The following is a 19,673-nucleotide window of genomic DNA, read 5'->3' on the forward strand; positions in this document are numbered from 1 at the left end:
CCCTTCAGCTCCAGTGCCTGGAAAATGCCTGTTCGAATGGCACAAAAGCAATAACCATTCCATAGGGCTGTTGGTGTTTGAGTCTGTTTGCTGCCCAGTAAGTGTCGCAAGTGTCCTGATGGAAATGCCTGGTCCCATCTGGGGATAATTCAAGCTATCCAGGCTGACAAAACTGTGGGTCCAGTTCCAATATGTGGGGTTTCACCCATACCACCAAGCAATTCTCCAGCGTCAGTTGGAGAATTCAATCAATTCAATCCAATCCCAACAGTATCTACCTAGAGGTAGTGCATATCCCACAAGAGTTATGGGCTCAGTCCTACAAGACTCCCCCGCCCTGCCCCCAACAGCCCATTGCAAGTCCAAGTGTGACCTGTGCTGCTGATGACCAGCTGTGAATCAGACTTTCCATCCACCTCCTCCTCAGGCTCTATTAATTTACTAGAACAGAGGGAAACAGTTTATTTACTAGATTACTGATCTATTATAAAACAGATATAACCCACCAGCAGCCAAGTGGAAGAGACACCGAGTCCAAAGACTATGGGGAAAAGGCTTGGAACTTTCAGCACATTCCTTTCCCCACATCTCCACATGTTCACCAGCCTCAGAACTCAAAGACCCCTGTCCTTGGTTTTGACGGAGACTTCATTACATAGACTTAATTGATTAAATTGTTGGCCATTGATGATTAAGCTCAGTCTCCGGCTCCTCTCCCCTCCCAGAGGGTGGAGCCAAAAGTGCCAACCCTCTGATCATGTGGTTAGTTCCGCTGGTGCCTAGTGCCCATCCTTCGGTGAGCTGCAGGCTTTTCAAAAGTCACTTCATAGGGGCTCCTGGGTGGGTTAAAGCCTATCCCTTCAGCTCAGGTCATGATCCCAGGGTCCTGGGATCAAGCCCTGCATCGGGCTGTCTGCTCAGCGGGGAGCCTGCTTCCTCCTCTCTCTCTGCCTGCCTCTCTGCCTCCTTGTGATCTCTCTCTCTGTCCAATAATAAATAAAATCTTTTAAAAAAAAATTATCAAAGAAAAAAAAAGAGTTGCAGAAAGAGATGGATGGAGATACGAAAGGAAAATGTAGGGATGAAGAGATTAGGAAAAAGGAACAAGAAAAGTTATTCCGAGAAGCCACAGGGAACCAGCTTGGAACTCAGTATGCAAGACAAAGAGAAACGCTTTCCAGAGGGACGGAGAGGTTAAGTGACAGTAAATGCCACAAAGATACCGTCATGCCTCCAGGTGGGGCCAAGAGCAGATCCTACTGGCAAAGGTTATTCCCTCTCAGAGGAACGTGTGAGCGCCAATAATTATTCTAGAAGATCATCTCTTTAGTATTGTAAGTGCTCAACAGTCAGAAGCATACGATTTATATAAAAGAAATTCCCATTTAATTTATTAAAGCAGACATTGGCTAAGTTATAAGCCATTAGCCATGCCTCTGTAAGACATGAAAAAGTTGGAGTAAATCTAATGGGGCCCTTTCATCTGCATGGGAAAGGTCATTACAGGCATCAAATAATTGAATTTTAGAATGGTGCTGGAGCAAATAGCTATATATTAGAACTCAAATTAGACTTCAGAAGGACTGTTTGTCTTGGGATTTCATCATTTAGAATGATATCTTGCAATAAAACTGACTCCATAGAAAGATATTAATCTCATGTTTTAATGCTCTTATCTCAAATTGTTTTAATTGACCCGTTGGAACGGAATTTTAATTTTTCAGGTAAAATTTTTTTGTCAACTTAGAATATGAAGGACGGGAGGAAAATGTTACAGATCAAATTTAGATCCTGATTTTATTTTCTTCCTTTTCTGCAGCAGTAATACTAATCAGTGATTGGTCTGAAACATATAATACAGTAAACTCTTGACAGAGGTGTGATTGGAAGATGAGATATTCTGCTTAATACCATTTTTAATAGCACACATACTAGTCATGGGTGTCTAACTTTAAAAAATATATTCCACAGAGAAACCTGGTGACCTGTGGCAGTGTAAGAAGATTCACAAATCTTATGATAACCCCATATTTAAAGTAGTGATTCCAATTAGTACAAGGTTATATTCCCAGCTCTCTTTTCTAGTAAAAAATGCACTGTAATAATGAAATGTGTAATGTAGGAATTTTCACTAGTCTATAAAAACTTAGAGATAAGTAGATTATGTTCCACAAAGTTGGTTTTGTTTAATTCGTTTTTTAAAAAAGGGTTAGCTGAGGGGCGCCTGGGTGGCTCAGTAGGTTAAGCGTCTGCATTCAGCTCAGGTCATGATCCCGGAGTCCTAGGATCGAGTCCCACTCCAGGCTCTCTGCTCTGCCGGGAGCCTGCTTCTCCCTCTCCTGCTCCCCCTGCTTGTGCTTGCTGCCTCTCTCTAGGTCAAATAAAAAAATCTTAAAAGAGGGGAGGGGTAACTGATAGCATTTTTTTAAAAGAAAAGCATCAGCGGGGGAGAGGGGAAATTGGCTTGAGAGGGCGTGACAAATGCTGGGAGGCAGGGAGGTTTCTTCCAGAGCTGAGCAGGCTGGAGCAGAGCTTCCTGTCTGCGAGGCCCCCACTGGGAGGGCAAGGGGACTCCCTCTCCTTTGCCTCAGTACATTGATCATGCGGCACCCAGGGGTGCTTTGGGGAAGGCAGATTTGTTCATGCAAAGCAGTGTGAACTGCCACCATGTCCCAGCAAACAGCTCAGCAGAGCACGCTGTTGATTGCTCTAGGATGCCAGGCTACCAGAGCCTGTGTCAGAGGAGGCAAGGGAGAGCTCTCGAGGACTTTCTCTGTGGGGAGGAGTGGTGCAGCCGTTCTAAGCTGCAGCCTCGGTGGGAGCCGTTCTCCCTGGGCTCACATCCTGCCTTGGGCACATGCTCTGGTATCACATAAGTGGCTCAACTGCCACGGGCCTCAGTTTTCACATCTGTCAGATGGAGCTGACAGTGGTACCCACCTCGTGGCCCTGCATGAGGTCGTGTATACAGAGCAGCGCAGGTCTTGTATGGGGGAGACCGGAAAAGGGAGCCAGGGCTGCAGTCATACGTGTTGCTGTGACCCACCATGCACGTGGCTTTGTTCTGTTTAGATGAGCTGCTTCAGAAAGAGCAGAACTACTCGGATGACGTCTTGGCCAACATGATCAGCGAACCAAGAATCAGTTACGGAAACGATGCCCTCGTGCCGTCCTTGACGGAAACGAAAACCACCGTGGAGCTTCTTCCCGTGAATGGGGAGTTCAGCCTGGACGACCTCCAGCCCTGGCATCCTTTCGGGGTCGACTCGGTGCCGGCCAATACAGAAAATGAAGGTAAGCGGCCCTGGAGTGAATAAGAACATTCCAGTACATATATGTGTGTGTGTGTGTATACACACATCTTCCTGATATTCTTGAGTAGTGACTTCTTATATGCATTGGAAGAAAAATACTTTCTCCCCAAGAGGTATTTTGTTGCTTCTGGAAAAAAAGAACAATATTCAGTGCGTGTTTATGAGGCAGTGGCCAGTCCAGGCCCACCTTCAAAGCAAACAGGGGATGAAATTATGTAAATGTTTCTCCCTGTGGGAAGAAGTTTTCGTGGGGATTTGGAAAGCAGCAAAATAGTCTTTGCAGGTTAAATAACCTAGTGCATTAAATTTCAGATTGCATTGACTGTTAAAAGCAAAGATAACCACGTACAAATAAAATGTAATTTTGCTGAAAATTTAAACAACTTTGTGTTTAGAAAGTTAAATTGAAGGCAGCTGTCAAAATGAAGAAGTGTATCACTCTACATGATTTTTCCTACGATAGCTTAGAGATTTTCGCTGTCAACAAATTTGCACATTGGCAGATATACTTTCTTTCACAGGGATTTCTTAACAGAAACTTCTAAACAATATCTCTTCACAAGAGAACATCTTTTTATTCCTTAAACATTTTTACATGTTTAGAAGTATACAGTTTCAAACATGGGAACACCTTGATTTCTGAACACCAATAGCACTTTTTTAAGAACACCAGATTTCACCTGTGAGTGTCTTTTGTTAAAGTGGCAAGTTTGGATGGTGGTAATAATTGTAATAGGACTACAGTAGGGAGACCTCAAAATGCCGTCAGTGTATGCCTCGGATTAAATTTAGACTCAGTATCAGACCCTAAGTATACTACAGACGTATTTTTTTTTTAAGGAACCGTTACAGAAAATCTTTCTGTGGGGGCACCTGGGTGGCTCAGTTGGTTAAGCCACTGCCTTCAGCTCAGGTCATGATCCTGGAGTCCCAGAATCCTGCATCAGGCTCCCTGCTCAGCAGGGAGTCTGCTTCTCCCTCTAACCCTCCCCCTTCTCATACTCTCCCTTTCTCTCTCTCTCTCTCTCACATAAATAAATAAATTCTTTAAAAAAAAAAAAAAGAAAGAAAGAAAATCTATGAACAGTCTCCATATGAGTAATCTCCCCAAATTTGTTTCATTAATTTGAAAAAAGGGCACCTCATAGTAGTAATCCCAGCTACGAAAAGCAGTGTCATTTATATCAAATGTAATGAAGACTTCACCGTTTATAAAAATAATTCTGACACGGGAAAAAATTTAAAGACTTCTAAAAATCAAAGAACTTCAGTTACAAGGGTAACTTCCTTATTAAATTTATTAATAATAGAGTGTTAACTGTACCTTTTTTTTAATAGGTGGGGGGTACATTTTGGTCTTTTAAAATCCTCATCATTCTGTCACTAATGAAAATTCTTTGTGGAAAATGTCCAGTCTCATTTGTAAGTTTAAATGCACACTGGATTTCCTCATTTCCTTTAGCATACTGAGCTGTTTAATTAAGGGAGAAATAGGTCCCACATCTGACTGAAGTCTGACAAACTTCTTTGGTGGAAAATTATAACCCTCTATACCAAAATGCCCTGTATACCAAATACTGTTAAATGTTTGTCATTTATGTCCAACTCATAGCTTTTTATGAAAAAACAAATTTAAATACATAGATTAGACTGTTCTTTGTTAAAAATTACTCTGTCTTTGAGAATTTATTCAACTGCAGTGATTCTAAAATTATAATTTACAAGGAACTTCCTATCACTTTCTCATAATTGAAGAGCTTTTCACATATTTGAAATACATAGTTTCTATAAATAAAATGTTCGCATTTAATAGTTTCCATTACTTGTTGATTTTGGAAAAGTAGGATAAAACCTATTTCAGAGCCGACCTAAATTTTTATGATCACATGCACACAAAAATAATAGAAACTAGAAATTATAATTTATTTATGGTGAAGTTTAGAAGATTTAGAAAGCCAAAGTAAAGCTACATTAGCAGAGTAAAAATTGATTTATAGAAATTACTGTGTATGTTTGATATAATACTTGATATTTCTCTTAAATGTTGTGAATCCTATACAAATGTGGGCTATACAGAGTTTTTGTAAGAGCAACAACAGCGAAGACACTCAGCCCTGTTTATGTTAGCTTCTTCTAATTTAATGAATACAGTGAAATGCAGTGACACCATTAAGAATAGCAAAAAATGTGTATTATTCGAGAAGGTATTGCATTTCCTGAATTTCACATTTTCTCTTTACTTTCTCACCCTATCAGATATTGAGAGCTTAACTGCTTAGTATGAACACACACTTCCTTGGTATCTTTAATGAGGTAAATTTAACTTTGCATTTATCATATTTGTAATAGAAACACCAACAGTTAAATAACTCTTCCTTTCTGTACTCCAAGCATTTCATCCTGACTCCATATGTATAATTATGTGGTCATATGCATATATGTGGTCTCCATTAAAAAGTATATGCATTCTAGTAAACATTTGGCTAATATTAAAATTTTTAAATAGTAGGCAAACTGACCCACTCTGTTTAGGGAAAGAAGTGCAAGGATATTTGTTGTTCTATTTAAGGAGAAATAGAGGGAAGAACTATTTTTACCCAAACTGCTTCCTAAAACCCAAACCTTAATGACACTGTCAACATGTTCACCGCTTTCCTGGTCTTCTACCCATTGACAATCCTCCCAAATCAAATAAGAAAGAAGTCTTGGTCCAAATTAGGAGGCAAGCAGGGATTCTCCCCCAGCACTCGCCAGATAACCCGAAGAAGGAAAGTTGGGTTAATTACTAGATTTCTCCAAAGTGATCAGCTTTTGGAAGGCTAAGAACAATAGATTTTGGAGGTATCCCAGAAGAGCAATGGACTTAAACACCTCCCCTCAGAAGTAGACTCTGAGAGTGGCCTGTCGCCATTGGTCCTAGGAGACTGTCTGTGCTCATGCACATAGACCCACACTGCAGACCATTGGGTGCCGCCAAGATGCCCACTTGGGCACGGTCCTTCATTGAGTGCTTCTGGATCCTTGTCCAGGACACAGCCAGTCACATCGCCCAAGCCTCAAAGGAAGAGCTGATACTCTTGTTAAATAAACACCTGTCATTGACAAATAACAAAATCTTACATGAGAGTATTACAAGGCAAGAATATTGAGGATCTCAGAGCTTGAATTCTGGTTCTTGGTGTTATCAGACCCAACACTCCTTTTATAACATTTTGAAAAGCCTCCTTAACAGTGAATCTTAAAATAAAATGGATTGACAGTATTTCAGGGGAAAAATCAATATAATGGATGTAATATGTAACAAGTGTTTCAAGGCATAAGTGTTTGGGCTTGACGGCCAGTGGAAACAGTGGCGGCCAGTGGAAACAGTGGCGGGATCATGTCTTTGTCCTGTGTGGATGTGAGAGATACAAATGCGGACTGACACAGGGCTGATTCCACGATTCAGGCTCTATGAGCAACCGTGGATGAGTTCCTGACGTAGTGGAGAACTCTTGGGAGGGCTGTGATGAAAACAGTCTCCCTCCCCATTTTACCCGGTGATGAACTCTTAGCATATCCAGGTTACAGTAAGAGCTATGCAAAAAATGCTTTGTGTTTGTATATTGAACTGAGCTATGCTCTAGACCCACATAATCATAGACAAATGAATGTCCAGCAGGAATTTAGGAACTTGTAGAGGATTCGAGGCTATTTTTACTCGTGTGGGAGTGCCCTGTGCACGACATCTGACATCCTTGCTCCCCGTCCCCACCACCCCACAGAACAGAAGCTACCCCAGACTCCTGAATGGCGGGTGGATCATCAGAGTTTAAATTCCGCACTGCTGGGCGTGGTGGGCAACATAGAGAGCCTCTGTGGCTATTTCCTAGTCTGTAAAACAAAGATAATAATAATTCCTAAATTCAGAGATAAGGTATGAGCATTCAATGAGATGGCAGGCAAAGCTCTTGGCAAAGTATCTACAACAAACCAAGTAAATATTTAATGTAACTTTCTTTCTTTCTTTTCTTTCTTTTCATTTTCCTTCCGTCTTCCTACCTTCCTGTCTTTTCTTTTTTTCCTTCCTTCCTTCCTTCCTTTCTTCCTTCTTTCCTTTCATTCATTTGTCCATTCATTTGTTCTTTCCATAGAATCAGGATCTCATTAGAGAGTTTTTACCAGCTGCTCCCAGGGAGAATCACCCTGTGGTCCAAACAGTATATCCTTATATTAACAATGTAACGAACCATATAATGACACAGTCCTAAAATACCCCCTGTCTGCTCTCACCATCTCCTCCCCTTTTCCCTTTCCCCAGGGCCTTGTTCCTTGTGAGTGTCTCAGACATGGGCTCACACACAGAGCCACTGAAAATACCTAAAGTTCTCAAAGATTTCCTTTGATTGTTCATGCAGTCCTTATCATCAGAGTTTCCGACGCTTACCAACAGGTCGTTGCTTTTTCTTAAGAACAGTCAGTCAAGTCCAGAGAGAGGGTCAGACACCCAGGCCTTCTTCTAATTTATATTGAAGAACGAAGCATATCACAGTTTTCCGACATCTTAGGCTCTTTGGCCAGTTTGCCTTGAGGGATTTTCCTGTGGCTTTTTTCAGATCCACAGAACTTAACTGAGTAACCCACAGTGAAGCTGTTACTTAAGAAACTGTTCTTGTGGATCGTGAAGGCGTCTGGCTAAAGGCATCTGTGTTTGTTCTGCCTTGTCACGATTGCCTGCGCAGGCCAGCCACAGAGTGGCCAACAGTCAGCTTCCTTGTATAGAATACATACATGAAACACTAAGCTTCTCTAAGAGGCACAACAGGTTTTCTAAGACTGCATATTTGTAATTGCAACGTGTACTTGCCCACTGGTATATTTCTAATTAGAGTAATAACAAAGCAATGATAAAATCTCTTTAAATGCTGAAATTGAGGGCACCTGGGTGGCTCAGTCGGTTAAGCATCCAACTCTTGGTTTCAGCTCAGGTGGAGACCTCGGGGTCGTGAGACCGACCCCCATGTCAGGCTCCGTGCTCAGTGGGGGGTCTGCTTGAGATTCTCTCCCCCTCTCCTCCTGCCCCTCCCCCCTGCTCGCACACACACTCTCTCTCTCAAATAAATAAATTTTAAAAATCTTTTTAAAAAATAAATATGGGAGCGCCTGGGTGACTCAGTCCGTCAAGCGCCTGCCTTTGGCTCGGGTCATGATTCTGGAGTGCCAGGATCGAGCCCCATGTCGGGCGCCCTACTGAGTGGGGAGTCTGCTTCTCCCTCTCCCTCTGCCCCTCCCCACTTGAATTCTGTCTCACTCTCTCAAATAAATAAAATCTTTTTTAAAAAAATAAATAAATATATAAGCAAGTGCTAAAATTGGAAAAAAAAATGTCATTTTCAGGCCTGTTTTCTGTCTGTGTAGAAGTATTTTCCTGCTGATTTCCTTTGGCCTGGTGGGAGGCTGTGCTGACCGCGTTCAGCTCAGAACTCATCTCTTATAAGGAGCCGCAGAACAAACCCAGAAGCCCCAGAATGTGACTTCTCTGAGGAGAAGGTGTGCTTCAAAGCTACGGAAGGCCTGGGAATAACACCTTTCTGCTTGAGTTTTAAGATGACTGCTTTCATATCTTTAAATTTACTAAACAGCTACTGTAAAATGTTCTGAACACTATCTTGAAGTTACCTTCTGGTTCAGGGAGCAATAGTTCATTTGGAAAATTAGAAAGTATCTGTTGGACTGGGAAATAATGCACCACTTTGTCTTGTTGATGTGTATGCGCATTTTTAGCACCGATGTCCTAACTGTCTTAAAAAATTGATGTCTGCTCACCGAACACAGGAGTTACTTACTTTTTGAATATTAATTCATACTGAATCAGCCTCAAACAGTTAAAGCAGGCTAGGTTTAAGTCAGTAAACTATTAATTTTTTCACCTTCTGAAAAACAGACAAGATTTTATTACTGTTTTCAAACAATACATGCACATGGGGGAAAAAGGCAGAGAAGCTTCTAGAAACAATCTCCTCACCCAGAAATAACTAATGTTAGCTTTTGTGGTAATATCTTTCAGACCTTTTTTCTTTTTTTGGGTCCGTGCATTTGCTGCTTTTTCTGCATTTCTTTAAGGAATTGTGGAATAGTGCTTTATCATTTATAAGGTTTTAATGTGTATGTGGGCACATTTACTTAAGACAAAACCGAGGATTAGAAAGAATGTGTCTCGCCCAAGATCACAGAGTGAATCAGTGGTGGCATTTAAGTGGACAGCTCTTCAGCCTGTATTTAAACCACAGATTAACAGCTGATTCCCTCATGAGTCAAAGACAGTTTCGGATGATTTAGCCACCGATGAACAGGATCCCCACTTCGAGTTCCTCTCTCGCTCTATGAGTGTGCTGCTTGGACGTGCTCTTCTCTGCAACTGAAGCACCACCAGAGCTCTCCCGAGGAAGTCCTCAAAAATACAGCAACCCCTCCGGAACTCAGTAATAAAGCCCCTCACTAAATATTGTGGCAGATGGGAAAACAGGTACAACACAGAGAATCCGTGCCATTCAAATGTATTTGTGAGTTGCAGAAGGCTGTCTTAACCTATCAAACCAGGAAAGTACTAGAAATTAGACATTCTCTCAGCAAGATTCATTAGGGAAGGTTGAATAAACCCAGCTTCATAGTATGGGAGCGTTTCTGAAACAGGTTTTAAAATTGTTTTGTTTCTCAGTACAATGAGAAGAGGCTGTTTACATATGAAGAAACAGCCTCAGAGGTGGACTTTCACCCGAAGTTGCTTGTGGTGCGGGTGCTGGTGCCAGCGTTGGGTTGGGAGGCCTGCTCCCTCCTCCCCGCCGTCCTGCCGCTCAGCATGCCAAAGGCCCAAACCCCGTTGCTCTTCGGACTTGTCCAGATGTCTTCGTATTCTCAGAAACCTGATTTTTTTATAATTGGAAGGCTTGACTCCCTGCCGCTCTCTTCTCCCTCACTGTTCTGCCAACATGGGACATTCAGGATGGATCTGGATGTGGGATCCCACCTCGGAAGGCCGGGCTGTGAGCATCCGTAAGCCGGATGGTCTTCCCGAAACTGCTCACCCCGAAGCCAGCCCCTCGAGCTCACCTTACCTTCCCGTGGACGTCTTTGCTCACCTTTCCTTACCTTCTTACCTCCTATTTTCCAGGCTTTTACCCAAGGGGTTTTTCCCCTCCCTCGGCTTTATTTGCCCCTTTGTCCGTTTATTAATCCTTAAAGCTTGGTTTCTCTCCGTTGCCCGTTTCTTCAAAGACCAGTCTAAGTTCAAGTTAATACTTTCTGAGACTCAGAAGCTCTTTGGAAAGGCCAGCTCATGGCAGGCAATGGCGGGCACCACGGTGCCACCAGCACGCTTCCTTTGGTTCCAGCCCAGGACTCGCACAAAGGAAAAATTGCAGAAGTTGAAAAATACAAAAGGGAGTACTCACATTTCACACACCACAACCGTCTGTTATCTATTAAAATAGTAACTGGTTTTTAAAATTAGAGAGACTGACTCTCTGGTTTACTTCTTCTACCCTCAAAATGGGAGCAAATTTGGTGCACTGAGTGGCAGATTATGTGGTGAGATGTTCCTCTCCCGACAAATCCATATTTGCATTTCCCCTGGGGATTTAATGGAGCCCTTTTGTAGTTAATTAACTGTAAAATAAGAGAAGATCGGACAGTTGTTAAAAGAGGTATCTCCAGGATTTTTCACTGGGCTGGGTATATTGTATTTTATCTCTAATCAAAAGCCAAGAAACCATCCCTAAACTCTATGAGAAGGAAATCCACACACCCCAACCCCTCTTCTCTGATGTTGCTGCATATCCTGCAAGTGTTTTTATCAGAAACCTCAGCAGTGGGGCTGGCCCCTGGAGAGCCGGAAGGCTTCTGAAGTGGTCCCGCTCCCGTTCCCTGAAACTCGGGATAAACTGGTTCTTTGCCAGCCGCTGCTTTCCTCTAACGTGTGTGTTCCCCATGCTTTTCCCTGCTCCGTGTTCAGGAGCCACAACTCACCATCTCGATTTGTCTCGTTTGCTTTCCGCATCTCTCGCTTCCTGTGCCCAGTTGAGCCCGTCGACGCCCGCCCTGCTGCCGACCGAGGACTGACCACCCGACCAGGTACAACGCGGTTCCCTTCTGCCTCCCCGCGTCTTGTGCTTGCACTCGAGCCCCGCCGTCTCTGCCCTTCCTTATGAGCCTCCCTCAACTGCAGATACCGAGAGAGAGGATCTGAAATGACCGTGGGAACCAGACTTCTCAAACCTTCCCTCTGCTTCTCCTTACGCTTTGTTTCCCAATTTCCTATTGAAGAAATCTGGTTTTCTTTCTGAGCTTTCCTTTTCAAATGATGAAAGAGCCCATCCAACTTAAGGGGTTTGGGGTTTTTTTTTTTTTTTCCTTTTTTTTAAATGGAGAAGACTATCTAGACCTTTCTGTCCTCAAAAATGGAAAACCACACAGATGCACTCTCTCTAGTGACGAAGTAGTTTCTGCTTTGAGCATCTCCTCCTTCCTTCCTTGTTCGGTGTGCAGTCAGGTCCTCTTCTGACTGAATTGGGCTCAAACTTCAGTCAGTTTCTCACACAGCTGTGACCCTAAATATATCAGAAAGGGACTACCTCTAGAGCCCAGAAGTGTATACATTTTCTCTCTCGTGGGTTGTATGGACTTACTCTCCATGAGTAACTAAAACAACAGAAAGGTTGTATGTGCATTGTTTTGTATACAAGTCTTTAATTTTTATACCACTTAAAATTCCCATTAACACTGAAATAGACACTTTTTTTTTTACAGTTTCTCCAGCATTAAAAGAAACACACGTTTACCCTTTGTTCTATATTCAGCCTTTATCTCAAACTGTTTTAAAAGTCGGTGTCACTCCACAACAGAAATACACACGAGCCTGGTTTTTGACCTTGTGCACAACTCTGCCCAACGAATAGTACCCCTTGTTTTCCATGAATCAGAGTACTGAGTTGGGACATGGCTGTGTATTCTAGATTTAACTCCACAAACAATGCATACCTTCCCATATGTATTTTCTTCCTTATCCCTGTAATGGCTCCATGCAAGAGTCAAGGACCAGGGAGTTCCCCTTGTTGGAGGATGTTAACACACGGAGGTCCCTGGTTCGGGTGCTATCTGTAGCAGGCCAAGAACAGACCTGGCCCCTCGCACTGCCATTGCCAGCCCAAGTCACTTGTGTCCCCAGACACAGTCCTAGATGAGAGCTCCGAGCCGCCTTGTGACATCTTCATGCCTCCGTTGGTTGCTCACAGGCCGCAGGGAGAGCTGAGTGACTGTCTTGACAGCTGCTCTGGCTCATTTTAAGAATCTCTGCCTTGAGGGCTTTTCAGAGGAATTTAAATGATAGTAAGTCAGACACAGTTCGGGCTCTCCTAATGTCTTCCTTATTGCCATTGTCATGCAAGTGAATTTTAAGAGCCAGCCATTGATACCCACTGTTAGCCTGTTACCCGTGGTTCTCTGTTCCCGTGGAGTTCAAGGCCAAGGGTGGTGGAGTTCAAGGCTGAGGGTCAGGTCCATTCTAACCAGGTGAGATCCCCTCAGGATGGTCGTTTGCCTTGGGCCTTTTTTTAACGGCCTTCTCTATTTTATTTTTAAGGAAGGGATGGTTTTCATCTATAAGAATAAAAAGTGAATTAGAAGCACTCTTTTTCAAGCAATTTTATCAAGTTCCTCCATTGGGCCCCCTAGGCCACTGTGTTCTAAACGCAATATGAGGGAGGGGAGGTTGATGCCACCAAAGTTGATATTTTCCCCCCTCTTTTAAAAAAATCGGACATGAAAATAACTTCCATAGATTTCTCTGAAACAGTCGGTTTTAAGGGAAGAGCTGGAAGGTAGTTAGAGGTGTTTTGTCTGGAGAGGAAGCCGTCTGAAGTCTTTATTACAACAGTAACAATGTTTTAGTAACAGCAGTATTTCATTTTGGTATTTCACAAAGATCAATGCATTAAATGCTGTGGTGGGTGGAAAGAAACGAAATGATGAAGTCCCTGTTCTCAGGATCCTGAAATGTAACAGAAGGAACACACTTGGCATTTCTAAAAGAGGAGATGGAATTAGAAAAGCAGGGGAAGGCGGGCCCACGTAAGGTGTAACCCAGGGTGCCTGTGACGTAAGCAGACGAGGCACTCACAGAGGGTTAACCGAGGCGCGCTGGAGTTCAGCTTCGGGAAAGCTTTCAGAAGATTTGAGTCTGATCCACTGGTGAAGAAGAGGGGAGGGAATCAAACACGAGGGTGGTCTAGACTCCACTCTCTTTCTTGTACTGGGTAAGGCTAGGGCTTCCCCAATAAAAGAAGGGCCGTAGGTAAGAAAGAAAGATCAGATCTGAAGTGGGGAAGATGCTAGTTTACGAGTAGCTCTGTTTGCTGGATGGGTCGTGAGGCCTAGCGTGCTCTCTCTGCTTACAGTCTGTCCCTCCAACATTTGGTTGCTTGTAACATTAGTTTGGGTTCTTCCAGCATCACACTGTAGGAAACTGAATGCATAAGTTTGGGTTCTTCCAACATTACACTGTAGGAAACTGCATGCTTGAGTTCAGCGTATACCTTTAGACTTTCCAAACCTAGAGAACCTTCTTCCCAGGATTGTCATAGTGTGTCATTCAGTTGATGGCATCGTTGTTAAATAATTGCTGTTGTCAGTCTGACACAAATAAAGAAAGGGTTTGTGTGTAATCGTGACAGAGGAAGGTGACTTCTCTTTGTCTTTCATATCTGAAAACCCAGGGCACGTCACTTTTAGAATGTAGTGTCAGGTATGGAAAGCATGTTATCAGTGGTGATTTCTGGGCTCAGTGGCCATTTCAAGTACTACTCTGGCTGAGTTCCAGGGAGAAATGGGCTCTGAAGGTCAGGTTACACCATTGGACCAGAATAAAGAAGGAAAATACATTAACAAGCTCTTCACAGGGGGAGGAAAGCTACACCTTCCACTATACTTTATTACCACCTTCTCCAGTCCTCACGAAGGAGACCAAGTCCTTGCCCCCAAGCCATGTGAAAGGTTTCATGAGGGACGTGCCTCCTTCCGCCCTCAAATGAACCACAGACTCTGCTCACTTACCATGACAGAGAGACCTGGAGTCACAGCAGGGCTTAGAAAGGCCTCTGATAGCCTTAAGCAAAGCTCCTGATGAGGTATTTAAATCTACACATCACATTTCATCACATGCAATGTGAGCTTATTGCCGATATGTTTCCCTTTGTGCAAGCTTAGTAATTTTTCTTCCCTTTTAGTGAGGTTTGCTTAATGTATAGAAATTCTTTGCTTAATGTATAGAAAGTGATTGCCCATGCTATACAAAAATAAACTAGAAAGGTCTCTTTCTGCTGAAAGTCTCGTAGACTATTGAGCTACCATTAATTATCGTGGTTCTGACTTCTTACGTGAAGTTGAGTTTTGGTTTGAGTACCCAAAGTATTTTCACCCTCCTTTCAGAAGTCATGTGGGCTTTTACAGTTTTGAGTAGAGAGCTCCTGTGTTTTTGAGGAAATTTTGGTCGCACAAAACTAAAAGACTATTGAAGAGACTTTTCTTAACGTCTCAGAAATATAATTTTAACTGTTGCGTTGCTAGATCCTGATGACAGCAAAAGGGTGATCTGTAAATAAATTACTGTGGTTATGCCTCTGTCTTAAATTTAAAAGGGCCTATGGGAAGCTAAAAATACATAGCCAGTGAGGCATAACAGAACGTTAGTTTCCCAGCCTAATAAGCGTAGTGTCAGGAAGATTAGAGGTTAGAATGAATTGAAAATCATGAGAAAATGCAATTTATTCCATAGCAAGAAAATAAAGAGCAAAGAGCCCCATAGCTCTCAGGACAGGTCAGGGGTTGAGGGATGGTCTAAGATGAGAAAGAAAGGGAAACGGTCCCACTTTGTGTCTGTATTAGAGAGTGATCTTCTACAAGGAGGAAATTAGAGCTCCACGTACATCAAGATGAAAAAAGAAAGCACTAGCTTCTTGTACTAATTTTCTGTTGCTAATGCAACAAATAATTCCGTAACTTAGCGGCTTAAAACAACAAACATCTATTTTCTTACAATTATCAGGACATCAGGCATGGATTAGCTGAGTGCTCCTGGCTCCGGGCCTCTCAGGAGGTTGCACTCAAGACATCCTCTAGAGCTGTAGCTATTTGAAGTTGAAGCTTGACTATGGTGGGTCTGTTCCCAGACAGAATGGCTGGCTGTTGGCAGGACACTGCTGTATCTCATCAATGGGAAACTTTTTGTCGGGCTGCTTGAGGGTCCTTGTGACATGGCTTTTCCAGACCATGATCTGAGAGGGTAAAAAGGGAGGCTGCAGACCTTTTTTGACCTAGACCGAGGGTTCACCCATGATCACTTTCTCTTTTGTCTGTTCATTAGAAGCAGGGGCACTCCATGCAGTCCACACTCCAGAGAAGGGAATTCAGTCCCACCTGTGGAAAGGAGGAGCAGTAACAGATTTGTGGATATATTTTAAATCTACGACACCTCTCTACCATGTCCAAGCCCTTGTGACCCAGACAGATAGTAGGCTAGGAGACCTGGAGGGGGAGATGGTAGAACCACTCTCCATGATCTTCGAGGACCTCCGCAGGGCGGGAGAGCTGGGAAGAGGGAGAGCAGAGACTAGTTCCGCCAGACGGACAGCAGAGAAGACAAGGTGACAGTCTACAGGCCAGGTGTAGATTGATGTTGATCTTGGCTCTGTTTTCAGGCGAGTTATTAAATGGAAGCTTTGTGAACGTTTGGACAAGGAGTCAGGGATCTGTCACAACCAGCAGGGCTGCCCACGGTCTTGTCAAATTATCCTCCTTTTTGTGTGAGCTGTGCTGTTAGATTGGCACATGGTGTGCTGTGGACGTTGTGCTTTTCAGTTTCAGCAAGGTGTGTGACAAGTTTCGCGGCACCTGTGGATAAGACTGTAGGAGTGGCTGGACAAAAAGCAAGGAATGAGGTTCCATGGGAGCTGAAGGACCTGGTGACCTGTAGCCAGAGCAAGGACCACCAGGAGCGCGATGCCTTTCCTCAGGTGTCCGGTTTCCTCAGGTGTCCGGTCTCCTCAGGTGTCCGGTCTGTTCAAGGCTATAAGGCAGAGCGAAATTTCTGCTTGTTCTGCATTGAATAGGCTCCAAGTGTAGATGCCTTGAGGGAACTGTTTGGAGTTTGGGGTAAGGAAGACCGTCATTCTTGTAGGCAGAGCTGTCCAAAATGGAGGCAAATGGATAGATTTTTCTCCATTCACTCAGAACCTGAGGGTTTGCCCTTTGGGTGAGAATACCGTAGAGGACATGATTTTTAAAGGCTTTCTTGGAACACTGGAAAAATAAAGTTTAAATATCAAAAAAAAAGTCTTTCTCGTCCTGAAATTATAACTTTAGATATTTAAATGCTACAGCATGGAAACTGATTATTTCTGTTTTGTGCTTTCATTTTTCTGTTTGAAAAATTGCTTTGCGTTTTGTTTTGTAGCTTCAAATCGTTATTTGCAAAATGAAATTTATTATAACAATTAGTGTAAGAATCATGTAGCAATTTATAGAGAAGGAAGAGTTAGTAAGTTATAAATTCTGTTAGTCCCACAGAAACATTTTCTAAAATTATGTACTGCAAGTCTTTATTCAGCAGATGAACCAATTATATTCTGTATCTATAACTAAGTCACCTAACTAAATAAATAATATGATTTTTATAATGCTTCACTGCATAGATACATGAACATAATTTATTTGTAATTGGAATGAAGCCCTAAAGTAGCAGTTTGATTCCACCAGGTAATTAGTACTCATTTTTTAAAGACTTTTATTATTTTTTCCAGAAGACTGAGAACACATGGGAAAAGACATAGAATAGGCTAAACAATAAGGCCCTAAAACAAACCAGTGTATTCTGGGAACACATCCTTGCCAACTTCCCAACTAGCATTTAACTTCTGGTTTTCCCCCATTAAAAAAATATATATATAAATATGTAAATTATATATTTATATATTTTTATATAAAATTTATATTTTATATATATAACATGTGTTTAAAGGCAGTAGAAACTTTACCTTTGGATTTCTTTAATCTTTAAATTTTTTTTGGTTTGAAACAGGGAGTGGTTAAGGGTTTAAATACAGGGTGCCAGTTTTCTTGAAGAAAGTCATTAAAATCTGCTTCCCCTCCTTCCAGACCTAGAAAGGACGTTTTGGTAGCCTTTGTGTTACAGTGTTAATGTTTACAGAGAAAATGAATTGAGTGTCGTGCGTCCTTTAATGATGGTGTGATGCTTACGGATTATCGCAGGTTCGGGGTTGACAAACATCAAGACGGAAGAGATCTCTGAGGTGAAGATGGACGCCGAGTTCCGACATGACTCGGGGTATGAAGTTCATCATCAAAAATTGGTACGTAAAATGATTTACCTCTTCCTGCCTCTCGGTTTGTCTCGCCGGATGACCTGCTCACACTTGTCCGTGCTGTGCTGGAAAGCCAATGAGGGAAAAAAAGAAAAACAATAAAGCACTTGCCTCTAGGGTCCTCACGGATGCGTAAAGAAAAGAAAAAGAGGGTCTTTATAGAGCAGTTCCTTGCTGCTAAGCCCACCCAGGGCTTAGAGTGAAATTAATGTGTATTCTGATGACCGCTCTAGTTCAGTTCCCTCTGTTTTCTAGGAAGACGGGTTTATACGAGGTGGATTTGACGTTGGCACGTGTCACCTCTCTCCCTGTGCCACCCCACTGCTCCCTCTGCCCTTCTTTCCTGTCCCTTCCCCAACACCCACGTTTTAAGTTCTCCTGCAGGGCTAGGGTCTTTGGGTTTCAGCCAAGGTGGGTGGAGGCGGGAGGCGGGAGATGGGGAGCAGGACTCCGTGACGTTCCCAGCAGTGCTGCGCCCTGAGAGATCTGGGCAAGGAAGACTGCAGCTTCCTTTCGGACAGAGTCTCTTCCCACCCACTGTTGTTCCCCCCGATGTTAAAATCAGGGTAAATCAAAGGGGAGCCCCCATCCCCTTTGCAGGCAGCTCCTGTCGTGATATAAAATCTTTGACCAGAAGCTTCGGACAAATCAGATCCTGCATTATGTTAGGGCTTCTTCCGTCTTATCAGTAAGCATAGGAAGGGGGTTAAGTTAATGAAGAAGACAATTTCGTTGCGCATTCAGTAGTCAACAAAAAAATGGTACTAAAACCAGTAATAAAAGTATTGAGACGGACTGGCTCTCAGGCACTTGTCATGCACGTGGGGCAGGGCGGGGCCACAGGCGTGCTCTTTCTCAAGGGAGGGAATATCTTTCCAATATTCGTCAATATAATTTATAAATCCAAGTAGTAAATTCCAGAAGAAACGCCTGTGAAAATGCCTCCTTTCACTCTACATAATGGGAGCAAATCCAGAATGGGTGCGTGACTCAGATTTGCAGTTCAGCTCCCATAATCTTTTTCGTACAAGAACGTTACGGTTTTCCCTGGCAGGTTAATCCCGTCTCCGTTATTATGAAATCAGGGGCAGTCTTGATCTGGCTGGTGCTGAAGAGGTTAAAAAAACTCTGGGGGAGCCGCTGAAGTGTTGGGGGCTGGTGGGGCACGGAGCTGAAGATTAATGTGCGGATTTGCATTTTCTGGGGCCCGTGTCCTACACGAACTCCTGTAATGCGACAGTGACTAATGGCAGCAGCAGCAATTAGGGGAATCAGCTCCCTCTGCTGAGCTAGTTGATAAGATAATGTACTATAATTAGTACAATGAATATTACAAAATTACAGTATTTTCTTAAAGGCATAGGAAGATGTCCAGACTCGCATTTATTCCTGATTACCTCACATTTTTATCATTAGCTAATTAATGATTTGCTTTTTATAAATACGTCGAGCTAGCATATTTGTTGAGAAAGGGGAATAATTATGAACGGTTTCTCATTTTGCTGCAAATAGACCCTGAGTAAGACTCTTGGAAATTGGCTCTATTTTGCTGTATTTTGTATTGCCTTTTCAGATCTCTAGGATGTTCGTTGTCACTGTGGAAAATCAATTCCTGGGTTGAGGGTAGACTGACAGAATTCTCTAAGGAGCTGTCTTCATTAATTTCTATGATAAAGGTGGTATATGTTTAGTAGCAGTTAAGCCCAGTGGTCCGGCAGAAGATCGTCTCCTTACATAATAGGATTATAAAAGGTGCAGGATGCTTTTATAATTCCAGTTAGGTAGGTGAGGTTGGGAAATAGTGACTTGCTTTTACAAACAGCGTGGAGGAATGTTGAGCGCTGTGTGGCAAGGTTACCAGACTGACTAAATATCTGGGACCATGTTGACGTTCAATTCAAACAAACAGCACGAATAAAACAGCAGGTTGAGTTGGGGTTCTGGAGAA

The 19,673-nt window shown here is 42.9% G+C and overlaps 1 protein-coding gene across 6 annotated transcripts in view; it reads left to right on the top strand.

Annotated features, from left to right (window-relative positions):
- Positions 1–19,673, top strand: part of APP (amyloid beta precursor protein) — a 262,818-nt gene that overhangs the window by 232,040 nt on the left and 11,105 nt on the right. For 3 of the 6 annotated variants that reach the window (XM_082694233.1, XM_082694235.1, XM_082694237.1), the window contains 3 exons: positions 3,073–3,294; positions 11,370–11,423; positions 17,613–17,713. In XM_082694233.1, coding sequence (XP_082550359.1) covers positions 3,073–3,294; positions 11,370–11,423; positions 17,613–17,713 — 377 coding nt within the window. The remainder of the gene's footprint in view (positions 1–3,072; positions 3,295–11,369; positions 11,424–17,612; positions 17,714–19,673) is intronic. The other 3 variants (XM_082694234.1, XM_082694236.1, XM_082694238.1) reach the window with 1 other exon arrangement.

Source organism: Mustela nivalis (genome assembly GCF_964662115.1).
Source record: "Mustela nivalis genome assembly, chromosome: 1".
NCBI lineage: Eukaryota > Metazoa > Chordata > Mammalia > Carnivora > Mustelidae > Mustela > Mustela nivalis.